The 21,147-nt window shown below is 37.5% G+C and overlaps 1 protein-coding gene across 2 annotated transcripts in view; it reads left to right on the plus strand.

Moving 5' to 3' along the window:
* Window positions 1–7,282: 7,282 nt before the first annotated feature.
* LOC110965282 (aryl hydrocarbon receptor nuclear translocator-like protein 2) overlaps window positions 7,283–21,147 on the plus strand; it is a 45,068-nt gene continuing 31,203 nt past the window's right edge. For both annotated transcript variants that reach the window (XM_051950804.1, XM_051950805.1), the window contains exon 1: window positions 7,283–7,664. In XM_051950804.1, the coding sequence (XP_051806764.1) occupies window positions 7,622–7,664 (43 nt within the window). In that variant the 5' untranslated portion in view covers window positions 7,283–7,621. The remainder of the gene's footprint in view (window positions 7,665–21,147) is intronic.

A 21,147-nucleotide genomic window follows, 5' to 3' on the forward strand; every position in this document is an offset into this window, starting at 1 on the left:
AAAAAAATATGGTTCATCATGTGGTTTGATGAGTCCAGATTTACCCTGTTCCAAAGTGATGGGGGCATCACAGTAAGAAGAGAGGTGGATAAAATGATGCACTCATCATGGCTAGTGTCTACCAGCCTTTGTGGTATTTTAAAAATATTTTTGAAACATTCTTTTCCTCCTTCTTGTCCTCCAGTTCTGGATTGACCTTCCCATGACTTGGTGTAGTTGCTACAAAATGCATAACATAGTTTTGCACTTGAAAACATCCAATCAATGCATTTGTTTAAAAAAATATATATATATATATATATATATATATATATATATATATATATATATATATATATATATATATATATAACGAGATGCCTAACGTATTCGGGCACCTAAAGGCATTCACTACTTCAAACTAAAGAACAAAACACGAAGCAGATTGTAAACTGTAATATAGTAGTGTTATGTCTTTTAAAAGCGGCACAGCTTGGTGCAGTGACCGTTCTCAGCCACTAGATGGAGCTCCTGACACATACTAGTTAGGAACTCTAATACTAGTGCTCTCTGCTGTGAGGCTCCTATGGACGATCTGCTCCGTTGTCACGTCGAAACTTGAAAAAAGTACATGAAAAGTACAAACTGCTCTTTTTCAGATCTTAGATGCGTGTGACACCATCAACAATAGGTGGTGTTATTAATTCTTTTAAAAGTGATCTGATTGCACGTATCTAGACATTTCTTAGAGGTGCTGCTCCACATTATTCGAACCAAACTCTGTATTTACGCTTTTTAACCGCATGTAATAATAATATGACGCAGCAGTGTGATGCGGTTTTACGCAGGATGACTCGTTTATTGCTTTAGTATTTTACCGACTGGGGAAAAAACTTCATTCTTCTTTGCTGCATCATTTTCGGGCTGTGTAATGACTGAGTGTGTGTCCAGATGTTGGCACTGATCCTCTTCTTCCACACATGGCATCTATGAATGACCAAGAATTCACGTTTTTCTCTCTTTTTTTCCCCTCTCAGCAAAAAATCTCTTAACCGGGTTTCTCTTAATCCCTTACCCCGATTAGGGAAACCGGGTTTCTGGTTTCCATTAAGAAATCAGGTTAGTGCAGTGAGGCAGGTTACTTAAGTGCTCGTAAAGGCAGCAGATACAGAGGTGGCTGTCATGTCATGACCCCATTATCACCACAATAGAGGAACTCACTGCAGGAGTCAGCAGGAAACAGCCTGTGTTGTTGCTTTATTTTTACATTTCGTTATCAGTTTACAGAGGAGAGAAAGGCCACATCCTAAGCTTACTTTCGAACATCTAACATTCATTATTCTGGACTTGAACGCACATTTGCAGTCCCACTAATCTCCTGTTTTCACCTGAAAGTTAAAATGCAGCCACATGCTATTATCCTAGTATTGTTGGACTACAATGTATTTGAGATTCAAACTTAGTAAAATGACAAAATCTGTGATATTAAGTTACTTTTTTTTCATCAAATTGACCTAAATTATGAAATAACTGGCCTTTTAGAGTTGTTTTTCACCCATGTTTTTTGAATCAACCATCATTAAATCACATCAGCGGTTTATTTCGGACATCTAAATGATTTGCTGGCTGTTTAACTGCAGACCAAACCAGGAACACGGACAGAGACACATTCTTCAGTCATGACTAAGACAAAATAACACAAAGCTCAGAGTGAGGGGTGGAGCATACGGACGTAGAAAGATCACCAACAAGTCAAGACTTCAGAATGTATATCAAAAAAGAAGCCGAGCTCCAAAGGCACAAATAACCTGCAGTAAGAGAGGGAACTGCATGCTGAACTCACTGCCCCCTTCGACAAACACACCCACAGGCCAAAACAAACCTATTTATACCTCATATTGTTTAAAGGCTACTTTATGGGTTTTCCACCTCTCAGACGTCAAGACAAAATACATAAAGGAATATATGAGCACATCTAATCTCTAACTAACTCGTTGTCTGTGTGTTGCTGCTATTGTTTTTCTGTCTCCATGTTTCCCTCACCTAAACCGGTCGAAGCAGATGGCTGACGTCTCTGATCTTGGTTTTGCTGGAGGTCTTTTCTTCTTAAAATGGAGTCACTCCTTCACTGTTAGAAGATAAATAAGAAAAAAGAAACTGTTAATACTATATGAACTGGACACACTGAGACTATCATTTAAACATCTTAAATGTTGATATATCTTGCATACATGCACTGTTTATTTAGCATATTGACACTGACCTCAAAGCTATTTTACGTGGACATGTTACATTTTACTGCATTTTTACTGGTTCTTTTGCACTTGTAGTTGGATGCTTGCTGTTTAGAAATCCTTGTTTTTGAAAGAAAAGCAGTTTGTTCAATAAAGATAACATTAAATGAATGACAAAGCCAGTGTAGACATTGTTAATGTGGTAAATGACTGTTCTAGCTGCAAATTTTTAATGGAATATCTCCATAGGGGTACAGAGGAACATTTCCAGCAACCATCACTCCTGTGTTCTAATGCTACATTGTGTTAGCACATGGATAAAAGTATTTGCTTCCATGGAAAACATGAAATTGTTTGGATGACCCCAAACATTTGAACGGTAGAGTGTAAAAAACAGACACAAAAAACAACAACAAAATGCTTGGGATAATTTAGAACCAGACTGGCTTTATTGTCGTCATACATGGCATGATGAAAATATAAATAGCTTCTGCTGGACGGTGCAGGACAGCAAGCAATAAGAAATAAAACATCAACATTAAATAATAAAATCAAATGTACATATATAATAAAACAATATTAAAAATGACAATATCTGCAAAGGAGGCCAGATATATACAATATGGGAGGTAAATGAAATGGAATAAGAACCAGTAGCATAGGATAAATGTGTTAGGAAAGTGCACGAAAGCAGCAAAAAGTGACATTGTGCATTCAGGTCTGATGGACCATGGGTAGAAACTGTTCCTAAACCTGTTTGTCCTGCATTTTGAGGATCTCAGAAACGGTTTCATCATATAGTTTGTCCAGCAAAACAGTTCCAGCTCCATTCTTTAGTATCAGCATTGTCTGCAGCACATGTAGCAGAGTTCACAGCTGAGCAGATGGTGGTGGAGTCAAGCTTTGTCCACTCAGTAAATTGATAACTAGTTTATGAAATGCACTGCTTGAAAGCTAATCAACAATGTTCCCATCATTTCTCAAGTTCATTTAAAAGTTTGGGGTCACTTAGAAACAAAAGCAGCTTTTTCAATGAAGATGAAGTTTTCATGGAAAACATGAAATTGTTTGGGTGACCCCAAACTTTTGAACGGTAGTGAAGACTTTGAAGTGTGTAAGTTCACTGAGAGAAGCTAAATTCCTAGTATGGGTTCACATGCTTGGACAATGAAGCGGATTCTGATGGAAGTTCTAGTCGTGAAAGTGGACAAAGATTAAATGAAAGCTTGGATGTTGCTGCAGAGACGCTCCAAATTCAGACACATGGATTCTCCAGACACATTTTCTAACCAGCAGCTCAGAAGATCTTTACAATCAGCACAGGGAAGATTAGTGTCACTGATTTTAAATGTGAAATGTGGTCACATCTCCTTCTGTTCCTGAGTTATGGTGCTGAATAATGTTCTGCAAAATATTGTAGTGCCAAAGTAAAGTTGACTGTTTGGATGTGAAATGCCACTTTCATCCTGTTGTGACACATTTGTTGGGCTTAAATTGCAGTTTCTTAACTTTTGCTCTAAATAAGTCAGATTATTCTACATCAGGGGTGTCAAACATGCAGAGGGTCCAATCCGGCCCCTTGGAATGATTTTGTAAAGAGTAAAAAACTACAGAGAAGACATTGAGTGCAAACTGAACATTTGTAAAACTATAAATCTAAAATAATTTCTGGACACATTTTTTGATCAAAAAGTAAAATATGATATTTCTCATTGTTCTTTTGTCGCTTTGTGTCTCATTTGTGTAATATTTTGTCTTGTTTTTGTTGTGTGTTGTCTGAGTTTTGTTGTTTGTCTCATGTCTGTCATTTTGTTCCCTTTTTGTCACGCTTGTATTTTTGTCTTATTTTTCTCATTTTGTGTTTAGCTTCATTCATTATTTTGTGTGTGTGTGTGTGTGTGGGGGGGGGGGGTTGGCTTGCTTGTGTCATTCGTGTATTTTTTTGTCTCATTTTTGTCATTTTGTCTCTCATTTTTGTTATATTTTGTCTTGTTTTTTGTCTTGTCCGACGGTTGTTGTTTTGATCATGACTAAATGTTTTGTGCCTTTGTAGACATCTGTAAGTTATGTGTAAATGATAAACTGAGGCATATTATTGCTGAAATTGAATTTATTTTTCTGAAGAAACTTCAGCTTGTTCATAACGTTCTGTTCATTAAATGTGAACATTTGAAGAACATACTTTTTTGCATGAAAACAAAGGAAAAATTTGAGGTTTTATGGATTAATATGCTGTAATTTAACTGGTCCGGCCCACTTAACATTAAATTGGGCTGAATGTGGCTCCAGAACTAAAATAAGTTTGACACCCCTGTTGTACATAATTATTTTTCTACATAACTAACATTACTGACTTAGACTTTATTAGACTTACTGTGGCATCCTGGCTGATATTTAAATTAGCTAATCTCTATAGTTAATAATTCTGTAGGTTGTTAGTGTTATTATTTATTATAGCCAAGTAAAGTTGTATTTTACATATTTTTGAAGGGTTTTCATCCCCAATATTTACATTACTTGGGCAAATTCACATCATATATGACACTGTAAAGTTTAAACTTCAAAATTGAAAACTTTCAAGGTTTGTCTGTGTCGCCTGTCTTATTTTTTTCTCCTAGATCAGCAGCTGCGTTTTTTAAATATTCTGTATAACCTGAAATAACAGAGAAGCTGTTCATGCTAGCGTGTTATACTGTGTTGGAGCTGTTTGTTTCTGCTAGCTCATCAGCGTGCAGCATCAAATCAGTGCTTTCTCAGTTAAATGTAGAAGTGTATAACTGTGTCACTGTGGCGCTCTTCCGTGTGTCTGCGGTCCTCTGCCGATGTCTCCGGGTTGCAGAGTGCACTGGGACACCATACTTTCTCCGCAGACGGGCTTTAAATGGGTTAACGAGCCAACCGTCGCCACGTGACCGGCGAGTTATATAATATATAGGTCAACACGTTTCTCGCTGGCACGTGCAGCCTCCCTTCTTACGTAAAGTCTCGTGCAAAGGTCTCGAAATACACTATGTAGGTGAGAGCCGAAGATCGTCAACGAAGCAGGAGGCACCACTCTGAGCTGCAACTCTGAAGTGTCTTTTTAAACGCTGGGGGAAATGAGGACAGGAGAATATTTAACTACTACATTAGGTCCATTTTGTCTTTTCTTTGTCTTTTATATGCTGTTTGGAGAAATTTGTGATCACGGAAACCCTGATGACCCAAATTATGTAAAGTCTGACAATGCCTTAATACCTTAAATAAAGCTGAACTAATGTCTCATCTTCAAATAACTACAAAATATGCACAAAACTACATTTCATTAAATTCTATCAATTCTTTTTAACATAGGGGATATTTGTTTGGAAATGATGATGAGTAAAACCACTAAATCCATCGATTAGTGCCACAAATATGTGACAAATTTGATGAGGTTGTTGATGCAGTTTGTAGAACGTTCACTTCACCGAGCCCTTCAGGTAGTGGACATTTCAGGGGACAGCATCACGTTGTGGGACACATTTAGCTGTCACATCACGCTCTGGATAGATGTGTCCAACAACATCTGGATAAATACAAAGCATTTCGTACTATGATGTCTGATATGACTTCTTTGCCTTCAAAATGGTGAGGTTATGGACAGATAAGCGCCTGACTGCAGCCCAAACTGACATCAACAATCTTTCATTTGTCACCTGTGATATCGTTTCAGTCGAATAAAGCTGCCAGTTTAAGTTTATTTTTAATAGTTACAGGTCAAATGAGTGTCTGTGTGCTGGTATATACTTTTATTTAGTAAATATATTTGTGTACTTTGAAAAATCATAGAACTGACTATGAAGAACTAGCTGTAAATGCAGCCATAAAATGATCTCAGTGGACAATTTTATTTTATTTTTGAGAAGCTGTTCACCATGGAAGTTTTTTTATTTGCATGTGGTATGTTAGAAATGACTTATCTTCTGTGTAACTCATATTCAAGCTGCAAAGTGCTCACTGAGGGAACTCAGGTGTGTTTGAATAGTAAACCAACCATGTTTTGTGCAGACTTATGGGTTCAGGAAAGCAGTTTTGGAAACAAAAAAAAAACAAAACAAATAATGCGTCAGTGCATCACTCACTGACATCTTCTTGGCATTAAACTGAGGTTGAATGCTTCTTGTGCCTTTATAACAAGAACACAGTGCTTGTCATAACTTGAACATCTCTCATTTCAAAAACGTGTTGTGCTTGTTGCTAGTGCACTTTGATGATCGAAATCTGTTTTTAGTTTCATCTGCTGCAAGGGAAAGTTAGGTACAGCAGGATTTGGTGACACTGAGACAAGTTTAGAAGCCGGTCATCGTCCAGTATGCAGCATACACAAGCCTGATGTGGAAAACTACAACCTTCTGTGCTCAGACTGCACAAATGTAATGGAGAAACATGTTTGTAAAAGATATGTGAAACAAACTCAAATGGAATCCATAGGTGTTTTAAAATTAACTCAACTTATTGTTTGTAATATATCCACTTGCACCCATGGGTGTGTGACTGCGTTGATCAAAGCAGGTATTACGGACAGAGTGAGACCTCTTCCTGCTGCTTCTCTGTTTGGAGGAAAACCAGAGAGTAGCAGAGTCAGATCGGTGACGCGCACACGGCATTTTTTCAGGTCACCAAAACGTGCGTTGCAGCGGAGAAACCGAGAGGCTGGGCCGGCTCTGTTTGTCATGAATCATAGATTAATTTATTAGCGCTGACATACTGCCATTGCACGTTTCCTGTCAGACCATCCAGTCTGACAGCATCGTTGGGGTCTGTGATTGAAAACTCAGAAGAAAACACTCACTTCATGTGTTCAGACCTGTAGAATCTCTTCTATTAGTCTCTTCTTTTTCGCAGAAGATGAGCATTTTGAATCATGCTTTGCAGCCTTGTTAATGAAGCACATTCTAAATTTATTAGCCAGTCTCACCCATATTTATGCATGTATGCTAATTTTATCCTCTGATCCAAGTGATGCTGATTCATGACTAGAAAACACTTCCCTGAACGTTCCCGTTTTCTTGGCCGAGCTAAAATGAATGGTCTGAAGCTGTAAACGCCCATACACTGCGTCCAGCGGACATGAATGAACCGAAAAGGCGATAAAGGAGGAGGAGGGGACAAGTGTGCATTCTTCTCTGTCGTCCTTGTTTCCTAAAGGACATGGGTGTTCCGTTCTCACCCATCCCTCACGTTTCTAACCCCCCTCCGCCTCCTTTGTGAAAAAAAATACGGGAGGAGGAGGGTGAGAGAGAAAAAATGAAGTCAATTTTACAACACCCCGTCTCTGTGAAGCTCCCTCCTCTCCTCCACAGCTTCTTACTACTACAGCTGGCGGCTCCACATGCGCCGCGGCGCTCCGTAGCCTGCACCGGGCACACCGGCTCCAGTCTGTAGGCATGTCGGCCGGCGGCTCTGACGGGACTGCGGACCGGGCAGCAGGTAGGTGCCTGGGCTGGTGACTGTGTGTATTTTCCGCTACTTTTAATATCAAACCGGCGCCTTTTGTCTTTTCTTTTTTCGTTTTACAACTTCTTTCTCACTCGGAGAAGATATCAGGTCAGAGATGCTAGCTTCCCTCTAGAAACTTCTCGACTAACGGTTGAGTCGCTGTTTGCATTCATTCAACTTTTCTTTTAAAAGAGTTGACACTTACTTCTGTCAGCAGCTACTGTTACGATGCCTCTTAACGGGGCGTCGGTAGCAACCTGCCGGCAAAAGCAAGCAGCAGCGACCGGTGCGGCCACACACCTGCCTGCTGCGCCAAATAAATAATGCCGGTTGGCAGCGGGTCGTGCCGAGCGTAGCCGCACCGGCGGAAGTTTGTCCATTCATGCCTCCGTACTACGTGCTCGTCATCGGCTGGACGCGCGCACTGTGGGGGGGCTTTGTTCTTTTTCGGGAGGAATACTTACAAATTCATGCTGCCGCGTCACTGTAACCATGGCGACTGTTTCCTCCCAGCTTTTTAAATAAATATGTTTTGCTAAGCTTAGAATTCTTCCGCCCGCCGCTGCCGCCGCCATGTTTGTTACTAAAAGTTTTCCACCAAAACTGCCCCCTCGAGGAGCTTAGTTGGTCACGTGGCCGCGGGAGGTTTTGTCCGTATTCTTTGTCGTTCGGCTCCTTCGGAAAGTGGGTCAGTAGATCAGTGGAGCAGCGCTGCCCGCACTGAGCAGCAGAGGGAGGCAGCCGCTCCCCGCCGCTCCGCAGCCACACCGGCAGCCTGAGGAATGTCAGCCAGACCCTCCGAGGCTCAGAACCGCCGGATCCTCTTTAAATTATAGCTGAAAAATGCTTTTAAAGCCATGCGCTGCACACAAACAGAGCGAGTTTATCAAGCAAGCGAGCAATTATTATTTAAAGTGGAGCGATTCTGCATGTAATGTCGACGGGATCTCATTTTTATCATGTTTTTAAAGCAGGCTATGACTAAAATGTGATCAAACCCCTCTGTAAAAATATTTAGAACACAGATTGGAATGAAAATTTAAATTTGGTGCATGCCGGTGCTTCATAAATGCACATCTCAGGCTCAGAATATGAGAAAAAACAATATAGAGAAAACATTTGCGGTAACTTTTTATTTTTTCATTCATATTAATCAATACTGTTATAATATGTATTGTAGTTAAAATCTATTGATACAAATAGAAAAAGTAAATCGAATACGTACCGTTTTAGATTTAAAAAAAATTTCCATTAGTTTAAAAGAAAACATCTTATCAAAGCACTTGAAGCACTTTTTGCACTTAGTAAAGGTTTTTCCTTATGTCTGAATTCTTGCTTGTGTTGTACGTTGTTTTGGACAAAAGCGTCTGCTAAATGAAATTCTAGAATTGTAGAATTGTAAATATCCCAGATTTTCAGAATTGATCGGTGCAAAATGTTTCAGGCTGAGCACCTTAAATACAAGTTTTTAAACATAGCCTTCTCTGTAATTAAAAGCATGGTTCCATAATTGTTAAAAGATCAAACATCTCCATACATAAACATATAATTAAACGAAGTGGAAACTATAAATCATTAGGAGGCGTTATGCTGTCATAAAAATATTCTTCCATTCCAGTATGTGAAGTCAGTACTCCAGACTAAAATACTGTGTTAATCAAACAACCATAAAAATACAACATCAAGGGCCACAAAGCCAAATGCCTGTGAAATATATTCTGTATTAATTTAATATATTTTGTACAGTTGTCTATAAAAGCTTAAGGCCTGAGGATTTTTGTAAGCAGAAATGATAATAGAAACATATTGTATGAAGAGTAAAACTGCTAAATCTAACTATAAGTATCTGTCAGAATTAAAGTGTACACGTTTAATAAAGATAGTAATGTGTACTCTGCTTATTAAAAGTATACTTTATGCTGTTGAAACTGCAACATATTTTATTTATCACATTTAAATTTTTGCATTTAAAATCAAATTTAAGTCCTAATCTTTAGCTTGGCTTTTATTTGTTTTTAATTAATTTATTTGTCTATTTATTTATACCCTTTATTCTGAGTTATGTGGCTTTCTACATTTCACTTTTCTATTATTGTCTTATTTTGCTCATCTGAGTTTTTGACTTCTCCTGCCTCTGGTGTTTTCTGATTATAATTTATTTCTAAAGGACTTGTTTTTATTGTTTTCTTTTCTAAAGCACTTTTGCTGCATTGTAATTGCATGAAAAATGCTCCACAAAAAGTCTGATTGATGGATTCATAAAAACTGACAAATAGCTAAACCACTGACACAAAGCATACGCAGTCGGTTGGAAAGCTGGTCCATATAAGACTCGATTCTGTTTCTTGTCATTTGTCTTGCTCTTTTTTTGCTTAGCATATTCACTTTACCAGTCGTGTTCTAATAATATTTCAGAAAATGAGGTTAAGAGTATCAGATTTGGTTGCAAATATGTCAAAGTTATTAGCTCTGTAGTGATAGCAATATTAAAAATGTATGAAAATGTCAGTGTGTCCTTCACAAACCACTTTCTACAATGCATTTGTGTGTTTTAGATGCTCTAAGTGATCAATATTTTAGCACAAGTGATGCTATTAATAATTTTTTATAGTGCAAATCTTTTAAATTCTTATTGATGCAAAAACAAAGCTTTTCCTGAAAATTCTACGGCACCGTTTAGATATCAAAAATGCTTTCAAAGTACAGAATTCAGCCTCTGTAATGTTATTCTGAATCAAACTGGACAGTAAGCTTTGAGATACAGTATTGTGTCTTCAGAATGGTGGTTTCTGCTTTATTTCTTTGCATCCTTGTTCCAAAAATGCCTGCACGAAAGAAGTGTCAGCTCTGCTATTATTATCAGTAGTTTTCCTATCCTGTATGAACATTCTTGTATCTTTTAATGCACCTCAGTGTCTATTAAAACTGCATGCACTTTGTAACAGGATACGCTTTGTGGCACATGTGGAAGAACAATCTCACATTGCAAAATATCCTCAATGCTCGAACGTATGGTTTTAGGAGTTGCAGAGATTGTTTTTCAGTCAACCAGAAATAACCTAGAACATAGTGTACTGTAACTGTAGGATTTAAGGCTTGACTTCTCAGCGTCCAGCCAGAACTACAACACTGGTAGTTAAGTTCCCAGGAGTATGGGAGAGGCTGGAGTCTGGACTTAAGTGGCCATAGAGAAATCTCAGAATAGATTCTTAGAATGAAAATGCAAAGAGTGCTGACCTCTGAGGTTTGAGGAGGCAATTAAGATAAGAAATCCATTTTTACGGAGGTGTCGACAAGCTAGACAAGACTGTAGCCTCTGAGGTGTTTTTTCTGTTTCCACAATAACACTTTATGACTGCTTCTGAATTTTCTTAAACTGCAACACACAAAAATCCATATTCAGCACAACAAATACATCGCTATCAACAACTACTGTATTTCTTTCTTTTATTAGTAGTACTTTTTATAGTACACATACTATTATAGTAAAGTAATTTTAATGCTAAGACTGGGGCTAAGTTTAGGTCCACATGTGCATGCGTATTTTTTTTAATTATTTGATTTTCTGTCTTTGAAAAAGCAAAAACACAACTGAAGCACTGCTAAGAACCAACAAGAGGTGATACAACCCTCCCCCTGAAGCCATGCGGGCCAATCAGAGGCCTGAACAAACTGCATTACTGATTGGAGTATCCCACCAGGAATAGACCATTTTCCACACGCAGTAACTTGCAGGTTGTTTGAGAACCACCTGAACCTTCCAGTTTGTTTCAACCACAGGAACCGCCCATGTTGAACTTCTGTTGGGGACTTATCAGGGAGGAAAAGTTCCTACTTCAGGGTATTTCCTTGCAATAAACAGCACAGTGGGTCTCAACAGTGATTGGTTCAAATCAGAGGACAGAAAGACTGATTGGTTGAATTTGGAGAGAGCCATTTTTCTGCCCTCATGGAGTAGCAGCCTTCATTCACACATCATCATCTTCAATGTTAAATTTGCCATCTAGACTAACATAACAAACCTACATTGTTTTATTTCCTACGTGCTCATAGAGCTGGAGTTATGCCTAATAATTGTTTGGCCATTGGTTCGGTGCACTTGGAGTTGATGTGACAATAGCAGTTGTCAGATCAAACACTGCAGTGGAAACAGAGTGGCTGAAAGGACCCATCACGGGCTGCTCCTGTAAATGTTTGTGTCACCTCATGCCTGCCCTGAATTCTTGCAGTGTGAAGCTGCCGATTGGTGCATCGAAGAAGGGGGGAATCATAAATGTCAGGTGGTTCTTATGCCTCTTTTCTTCAGTATAGCAGAACAATGACGTCCCAAGACAAATCTCAGCTTGTGTTGTCAACACTGCAGACAGAATTTCTGAATGTCTTAACCCTGGAGAAAGTTTTCTAAAAGCTCAGGTTTCAGTGGCTTTAAACTGCTTTGTGAGCATGTTAAAGGTCAAAACACATACAAAACCCCAGGTTTTAAAAAATACACATCTGTAAAATAAATCCAAATTGGTGAAGATGTTCATTTAAGTCCGTTAATGTATTTAATTAGTGTAATACATGAAAGCTAAAAAACGGAGGTCATCCAGCTCCTTTGCTCGTCACATGAACTCAGTCGTCTTTACGACATGAACACCTGAGTCCTCAGCAGTCATGACTCACATCACATCCATCTTTACTATCAACCATCATTTTGATCCCAACTAAAAACTTCTGAAGTTTCGTGACGCCATTTTGTGCGACTCAAACACCATTGTGTTGACAAAATGTCCAAGGCAGACGTGTAAACACCTGCCAAAGCTGCCTTTGTGGTACTTCCTGTTAAAGCGGGTGTGCCAAGGACCATATTTTTTGCCATGGTAACGCATACACAGACACAAATACACACAAATACACACACACACACACACACACACACACACACACACACACACACACACACACACACACACACACAATGTTAAAAACAATACCAGCTACTTCAACCATTTTAATAATTTTGCGTGTTGCTGTTGTCATCTTGTGTCTTGGGTCACTTTGCGTCTCTGTATTTATTTTATACTTCTTTGTGGTTGTTTTGTATTTCTGTCATTTTATTGCATCTTTATCGCTGCTTTCCATGTTTTATATATATAATTTTTGCCTCTCTGTAGTAATTTTCTCTCAATCGTGTTTCTTGGTAGTTTTTTGAGTCTCTAATAATTTAGTGTCTTTGCAGTCATTTAAAATCTCTTTGTAATTACTTCGTCTCTCTTTGAAATAATTTTAAGTCGCTGTAATTATTTTGTCTCTAAGTAAATAACTACAGAGACTTAAAATGACTAAAAAGGTACTAAATTACTACAAAGACAAAACAACTAGAATGAGACACAAAATGACTACAAAGACTCAAAATTATTGCAAACAGACAAAAAAAGTACTAAGATAATACAAGATAATTTTGTCTCTTTGAAGTAAGTTTGTCTCCTTGTAGTAATTCAGTCCCTCTGTAGTAATTTTGTGTCTCATTCTAGTTATTTTGTCTTTTTGTATTTGCTTTGTGTCTTTGCAGTCATTATAAGTCTCTTTGTAGTTATTTGGTCTCTTTGAACTGGTTTTATCTGTCTTTAGGTATTTTTTGTCTTTTGTAGTTCTTGTTGCCTTGTTGTAGTCATTTTGTCTGTGTAATAATTTTGTGTCTTTGTAGTAATTTTATGTTGACTTATTTTGAGTCTCATTTTAGTTATTTTATGTCTTTTTGTATTTGCTTTGAGTCTTTGTTGTCATTATAAGTCTCTTTGTAGTTATTTTGTGTCTCTTTGAAGCCATTTTGTGTCTCTTTGAAGCCATTTTGTGTTTTTTTTGAAAGTCATTTTGTGTTTCTTTGAAATAATTTTGTGTTTCTTTGAAGTCATCTTCTGTCTCTTTGTGGTTGGTTTGTATTTCTTTGTAGTTAATTTTTTTTGTCAGTAATTTTGTGCCTGCCGTAATTTTGTAATTTTGTAATAGGTTTGTAGTCATCTTGTTGTAGCTATTTTTTGTCTCTGTAGTAATTCTAGCCTGTTTGTTATCATATTGTGTTGATTTCATCCTTCCTTGCGGCTCCTTGGTATTATTTTTTGTTGTTATTTTATGTCTCACAAGAAACATTAGCGTCATGCCTTTTGTTCCGTCTATTGTGGCACATTCTTGTTGTCTGACCACATGCTGCACACTGTTGTCACCATAAGTTCACAGTGAACCAAACGCTTCCAACCTTTGAGATTTTCACAGTAAATACAGGCAGTGAATGCTAAAGGGTTAACAGCTAGACTGTAGGTCAAACAAAAAACTGTGTTTCAAAAATGTCACCTTGGGCACGAGGAAACTGTGATGGACCTTTACCTCTGCCGTTTCATGGGCCACGTGATTAACTTAAAATAGAACTGATAGGTTAATCAATGTTTAAAGTAGTTGTTTGTTGAAGCTCTCAATCACATTTCCAGAAATCTGTCACAATGTGAACAGAAAAAGTATATTTGGGTGAGCTGTCATCACAGATTTAGCTGACAAAAAGTACACAGAGTACAAAACAAAAGTCAGAGATTGCATTTGGGAAGAGTGAAAACTGAAGGTGTAGTGACTACAGAGCCGCAGGTACACATCAGGGGTCTGAACATAGAGCACTAATGGATGGGTGGATTTGCTAAAACTGCAGAGGGTGGTGATCTTTGTGATGTTGATGGATCTAGTAACTGTGGCTTTGAAACAGCCATCTGTGTTAAATGTCAGCAAAAGGAAGCTGTCAGATATGTGAATACATTTTCAGTTCAGAGGAGCTTTTATGGTACGGAAGTTTGTGTCCAAATATTTTAACAGTAACGGCAAATCGAACAGTAATATATCATTAAAACTGGTGTAGGCACTGAATATCATTCTTTGTCGCTTCGGCTGTGGCAAGGTGATGCTTCTTTCATTTTCCTTCATTCCCCTGACTGCTTTACATTCTAGCAGAGGCCATATTTCTGTCTCAGTCTCACCTGTTGAACAGTGACCACATTCTGTTGCTAAGATCATGATTTATGGTTTTAAAAATGCCATCACTATTTGTGTTGTCCTGTTTCTACTGCTCTCACTCAGCCTGTACTGGATGAGGTTGTGTCAGTGTTCTGTCTCTTGCAGTACTCAGATGTTCTGCCAAGTCACAATCTCTGTTTAGTGCCAGACAACACTCTAATCTACTTCGGCTTTTGGTTTCCTCTTTCCAGTGTTCCAAATAAGTTTCCTAATATTGAATTTTAATTTGGTTTTCTCTGATTAGTGTTTGGAATGTAGAGAGGCTGGTTATCGTGTATGTGAGAGGAGTTAGTTAATCCCAGCACCAGCTGACATGGAGACTCTTTCTGGACTCAGTTCTTGGGTTTGGAATGAGAGTGTTCGGTGTTTAATGATCAATTATCTGCCTAATTCTTCTCTACATATAATGTGTGCACGTGTGTGTTCCTGTGTTTGTGTAAAATGCAGCTGTTTGTCCCATTGGGTAAAACTACACTCAAAAAAAATGTTTATCCTCAAAAATAATAATAATAAAAAATAAGGCAGCAGTTAGAATCAGCCTCCCTGAGTTCATCCAGTGAAATTATATTCCATGATGAAGCTATATTGAATTAGGAGGTTTAATCTTTCCTGTACTATCAACACTTACTGAATATCTGACAACATAAAGGAACTTGAATTGCTGATTGGACTAAAAAAAAGTTATGAAGTCAAATTAATTGATTACCACAACTTGAATTTTGCTTTAATCCAATCAATGCAGACATTTCTTTTTAAACTACATGAAATATTAAGTTGGTGTAATTATCATAATTATTATATCAACAAAACTCATTAGTATTGTGTTGGGAATTACTCTGTGATTCACACCTTTAATGATCCTACCGTATGCTCAATGGTACAATTATTTTCGATAAACTGTCATTTGTTCTGAGGAAAATTTTAAAAACTCTGATGTTATTTTTTCATATTTACTGCAAGTTCTGACTTTGTTTTTGGTTTTGAAATGTATAGTGTGTAGACTGGCTGTTACAAATGCAAAAAATATCGTAGTTTGCAAGAATTTAAGTATGTTTTGGAGAAATCTGCTAAAAATCTGTTCAGTTTGAATTTAGGGAGAACTCATTTTAAAAGGGCATGAATATTACAGACTCACTGACATTAGTTATACTTTTCCATATAATGCAACACATGTTCAAAATGCAGCATTTTATTAAAGTTGTAGCCTCATCATGTAAGTCTGTCATTCATTAATTGACATGTTACACATCTCCCCTTTTTTCTTAACATAATCACTTTTCTCTGTTTGTAAAATCTATGCAAGTAGTTAGAAATGTTAGCAGACTAGTTAGAAAGTGTCAGTAATTAGATTATAGCTAAAACATAATAAACTGAATGTTTCACTCAGATAGTTCTTTTTATGTTTTCATTTTTGATTTCCATAGTTTATAGTGAAACGTGTTGAAACCATTTAAATTTTGATTCAGAACTGTTTCCAGGCCTCACTTTCACTTTTTTCTGCTTGTTGTTTTTTATGTCGCAAGAGAGTACAAAAAAATAAACATATAAACTCACAATTGATTACTTTTGTTTAAAAATGGTACTAGAATGTGTAGCAGGAATGCAGAAAATCTGTGCTTTTTTTTTTTTTTTTTTTTAAAAAGAGGATTTGGTTGTAATATTATATTTTGTAAACTGAAACAGAATCAGCTGCCCTAAACAGTGCACCAAAATCTAGTTTATATTTTGGTTTTATATTTCCAAAATTGGATGTAATTATTTTAGAATCATATGTTTGCATTTAGCCCTGTGACAGACTGGTGACCTGTCCAGGGTGTCCCCTGCCTTCGCCCGAGTCAGCTGGGAGAGGCTCCAGCACCCCCCGCAACCCTAGTGAGGATAAAGTGGTGTATAGAGAATGGATGGATGGATGTTTACATTTATAATTTGTAGATGGACACTGGATGTATGTACAGTTGTGAACTTAAGTTTGCATTAATTTAAAGAACATGTATATCATGGCAGTTTTAAGTTTCCAGTGACTCTTAATTTTATTTGATGGAATCGTTGAAGTGTGCATCTTTGCCACAAAAACAATCATGTATTTATCTTTCATGAATTTATTATAAATCTTATGAATATGACAAAATCTGCTGGGTGAAAAATCTACATACATTCCTTGAATTATCAGTTTTGGTGCTGTATAAAATCGTGCTAATCAAATGTTCTTTGTGGCATTGTTTTTTAACTTCTCTTCAGTGATTGTAATTGACTCCAGCTGCTGACTCTTCTGAGCCAATAAAACCAGGGCCCATTTGATCCAGTCATTACACTCAGCCACAAACACTACAAAACACATGGGGGCTTCAACAAAACAGTGACTCCAAACATCCATCAAAATAATAAAGAAGTGGTTAAATCAGGCTAGAATTAAAATTTTAGCCTGGCTGGGCTTATTTAGTGTCAGCAAAATAGTAAAAATCTGTCCACATTTAAAATGAGGTACTGTCCCAATTTAAAGTCAACAAAATTTTAACAGTTACCTTGCTTGTGTGGCTACCAAAAGTGGCTAGTTAACCCTTGTGTTGTCCTGCAGGTCAAAATTGACCCGTTTTAAAGTTTGAAAATGTGGTAAAAAAATATATTTTCACAGTGAAACTTCTGATGTCCACATTTTCAACATTTTTGAGAAATCTTTGAACATTTTTTTTGCTGGAAAAAAGAAATGTTAAAAATGTTTCTTCAGAAGATTCACAAAAAATCAACCAAAATCCGGTGAATTTCACTGGATTTTGGTTGATTTTTATAAGAATGTTCTTAAAGAAAATCTTAGAAATTTTACTAATATATATATGTTGTCACTTTAGATATTTTTAGGATTCTGTTGGAAGATTTTGACTCAATTTTTGAAAATATTTACAAGAATTTTCTTGCCACATTTGGGAGATTTTTTTTGAAAATTAAACTTTATAGCGAAACTTTTAAGGAATTAGTGGAATTTTCTTTGTGAAGGTTTTGCAAATTTTCAAAAAATTGGGGAATTTGTTTGCTGATTTTGCGGATTTTTTTCAGACAAGGAAACAATATTTTTTGGTGCCTGTAAATGAAGACAACAGGAGGGTTAAGGTGGAAATAGCCAGGTGGCATTTCATCGCATATTAGCATTACTGTATGTATATTTTAGACCCAGCAGATTTTGTCACCTGTAATAAAAAGTCATGATTTAGTTTTTATGACGACGACACACATAATGGAAAATTAGGATTCATAGGAGTCACTGGTAACTCTAGACTTTCACGAGACACATGGTCCTTACAAGTGTGTGTAAACTTTTGTTCACGACTGTATATTTAGTAGTATATCGTTGAAATGAACTCTAAACCACTTAAAACCCCAATAGTGCAAAAAAATAAAATCAAAGAATCTAGAATATTGTGAAATACGCTGCTGTTTAGTTGCTTAATCACACTGATAATATTTTGTTGCAAAATGTATGTCTGCACACGAGTCTTTGAACCTTAAACCCAGTTTGTCTCCATGTTTGCTCTGGTTGCTAAAAACAGTCTGTCACTGTAATTTATCTGTGTGGAGAATCTGCGGAGCGTCCTCACCTTTTACGACCTCTTATTGTGTATTTTTCTCTCATGACTTGGCTCTGAGTTGGAGTTGGAGTCAGGACATAAAAGAACGGTGGCATCTGAGCTTGAGTGCAGAGTTGCAGTATTCCTGCATAAATATGTTTTGTATCGTAGTATCAGCTATCAGCCTACTTTCAGCAGCTAGTTTGAGAAGTAAAAAACATTTGTGGCTTAGACAGTTGTTGCTCCATGTATTGGTTATTTATTGCTTTTTGTGTGAGTGTTTGGCTTCTCTAAGCAGTCTATGGTTTGTAATCTAATAAACTGCGTTTTGCATTGTGAGCACTGGTGTTGTAGGGAGTTCTCCTGTTTTTTTTTTACAGTCTAAATGAGGCCATGTAAACTCTTCTTTTCACCATCAAATACCTTTAGGTTATTCAAGTGGCGTTAAATTTGCACTTTAACTGCAGAAGTGCATGTAGGTCATATCGTGCATAGTCTTTGTCGTACTGAGTCTGCTGCATTCCCGTGTGTTTCCATCACGAGTGGTGGTCTGTTCCTGCGTTTCAGTAATACGGTATGTCATCTGCTGCCCTGCAGGCTTGGCCTTTTGTCTGGGCTCTTGTCACGACTGGTGCTTTTGGCTCGGGCGTGACTCCGAATGTTGAGCGTCTACACACAGATGGTGTCAGGGCTTCCTGGAAGTCGCATTTCGGTCAGTCAGCGGGCAGATCTCCCTCAGGTGCCCGGGGATGGTTTCCTGACTTACAAGGAAACAGGAAAAACAGTGGAAGGGCTTGTTGTGCTGCATCAGCGGCGGGGAGCTGGTGTGGGTGGACGGGAGAGCCGGCGAGCGCTCACTCCCACATTCCACTTTTTGCGTCAGTGATGACCCACTAAAGTCCTCTGGAGGGATTAAAGTAAATGATGTCAATATCGTTCAATTCATAGCACTGTTGTTTTAATTGAACACAGCGTTCTTTTTCATAAAAGCAGGCTGCTTTTGGGATTTATCCTTTTGTGAAGAAGAAAAAGGTCACTATGACTTCTCAGACATTCCTCACTTGGATAGTTTTATTCATACATCACTATGCAACAGTTGAGAATAAACACTGAAAATAACTTAAAAGCGTAAAACACACAGTTCTTTTATTCAGCAGTGCAGCTTATATTACAAAAATTAGGTGAGAAAAATCTGGTTTCATCATTAAAGCTTCTCTTTACACCACTCGCTTTGGTTCTTTAAGTGAGAAAAACAGAAGGATGTGGGTTAGTGCTGGCTGACAGTCACAGTGAAAGGCTTTCTTCACTTTTATCAACACTTTTCCCCCAAATCGATGCCACAATTTAAAGTAGGGGAGTCCTGACAAGGAAGTAGGTCAGTGTTACAGCATTATATAAGCTTAGGTAAGACGATAGCCCAAACCCCATTTCCTCACGTGCCTGTTCAGACTAACAACCCGAAAGCAGAGCTGGAGGTTTGGCGCCGCTAACTGGCAAACCTGAGTCACTGCACGGAGAGCTTGCCTGGAAACAGATGACTGGCCAGGAAAGAGCCAAGAGCCATGTGAAGTGTGTGAGGGACGAGCGCTTGTTGGTTTGGCAGGAGACTAAATAGGATGTAGAAGACGAAAGAGGGAAAAAATGTTTGGCTGTTCTGCTCCGAGAGAAGTTTTTGGGTCAGTTTTTAAAGCTGCGTATGGCCTTTTCCACAGAACAGCATTCCTGACTGAGATATCAGCCTTTCAAAATAATTACCGCCCACTACTGCAAACACACTGATTGATGACTCATGCTGACTGTTGAACAAAAATGGTTTTAAATGGTGATTCTCTTTAGGTAGTAGGTTAACAAAATTAATTATGTTTTTAAAAATGGTTTCATATGACCTATTAGGAACCACAAAAATGCACAATCAGGCAGTATGGGCTTTTATATGATTGTTAAAGAGCAAAAACATCAGAAACAGTTCTGTTGGCTGGTTTCAGAGTGTCTTAAACAAGGAAAGTTAGTCTACAAAAGCAAAAATGGTTGTATTAATAAGAACATTTCAATATTTAGTTCTGAAATGAAGCCAATAATTACCATGATTATACATAGTAAATGATTTTACATTTCTTTTTTAGAATAATATACACTTAATAAAAATAAGCACATTAATTTATCTATTTACATTGTATGCAAGTTAAATTTATATTCAGGTATTAAAAAGTCTTTTTTAAAGATAGTTTTAGCTGTTCTGGACCTATCAACCTTCATCTAATCAGTTCATAAAACTGGAAATGCTTGCCTAACTGGTGACCAGATTAAAAAGTCACCTGATCTGCTCCTCACATTTGATGTGCCACAGGTTTGCCATCATGGTTTTGTGCTTAAAAATAACAAATAAAAGATATATGGCACTGGTAATTACAAATATGTCTGCTCTTGCCAAATGATTTCACACACTGCCAATTAGCTGATCAGTGCCAGGTACATATCTCTGTATTTCATGGTATACTGCAGGTCTGCTTCTTATTTCTGTGCTCATATTTCCATTTGGGTGCAGTGGAAGTGCAACATTTTGTGTGAACCAGCAGTGATTGGTTTGCCAGAGGTGCCAAACTGTATCAACAAGTCAGAGTATGGTAGAACCTGTGAAAGAGAAACCTAGAAAGTGTCCAAGAACAGTTACTGATGTGCCTGATAGAAAAGAAACTCAATCTCCAGAGAATTAGTATAAAAAGGAATCAACAGTGATGTCATTTGTAATTACTCCCACTACCAGAAGGGGGAGACAAAAGTTCCACATTGCAGATTTAAAAAGGAAATTTTTAGAGATGTTTTATGGCCTTAAATTTGAAAAATCTAATTGAAGACCTTTTAATATCCAAAGTCGG

This window comes from Acanthochromis polyacanthus, chromosome 1 (genome assembly GCF_021347895.1).
Source record: "Acanthochromis polyacanthus isolate Apoly-LR-REF ecotype Palm Island chromosome 1, KAUST_Apoly_ChrSc, whole genome shotgun sequence".
Lineage (NCBI taxonomy): Eukaryota > Metazoa > Chordata > Actinopteri > Pomacentridae > Acanthochromis > Acanthochromis polyacanthus.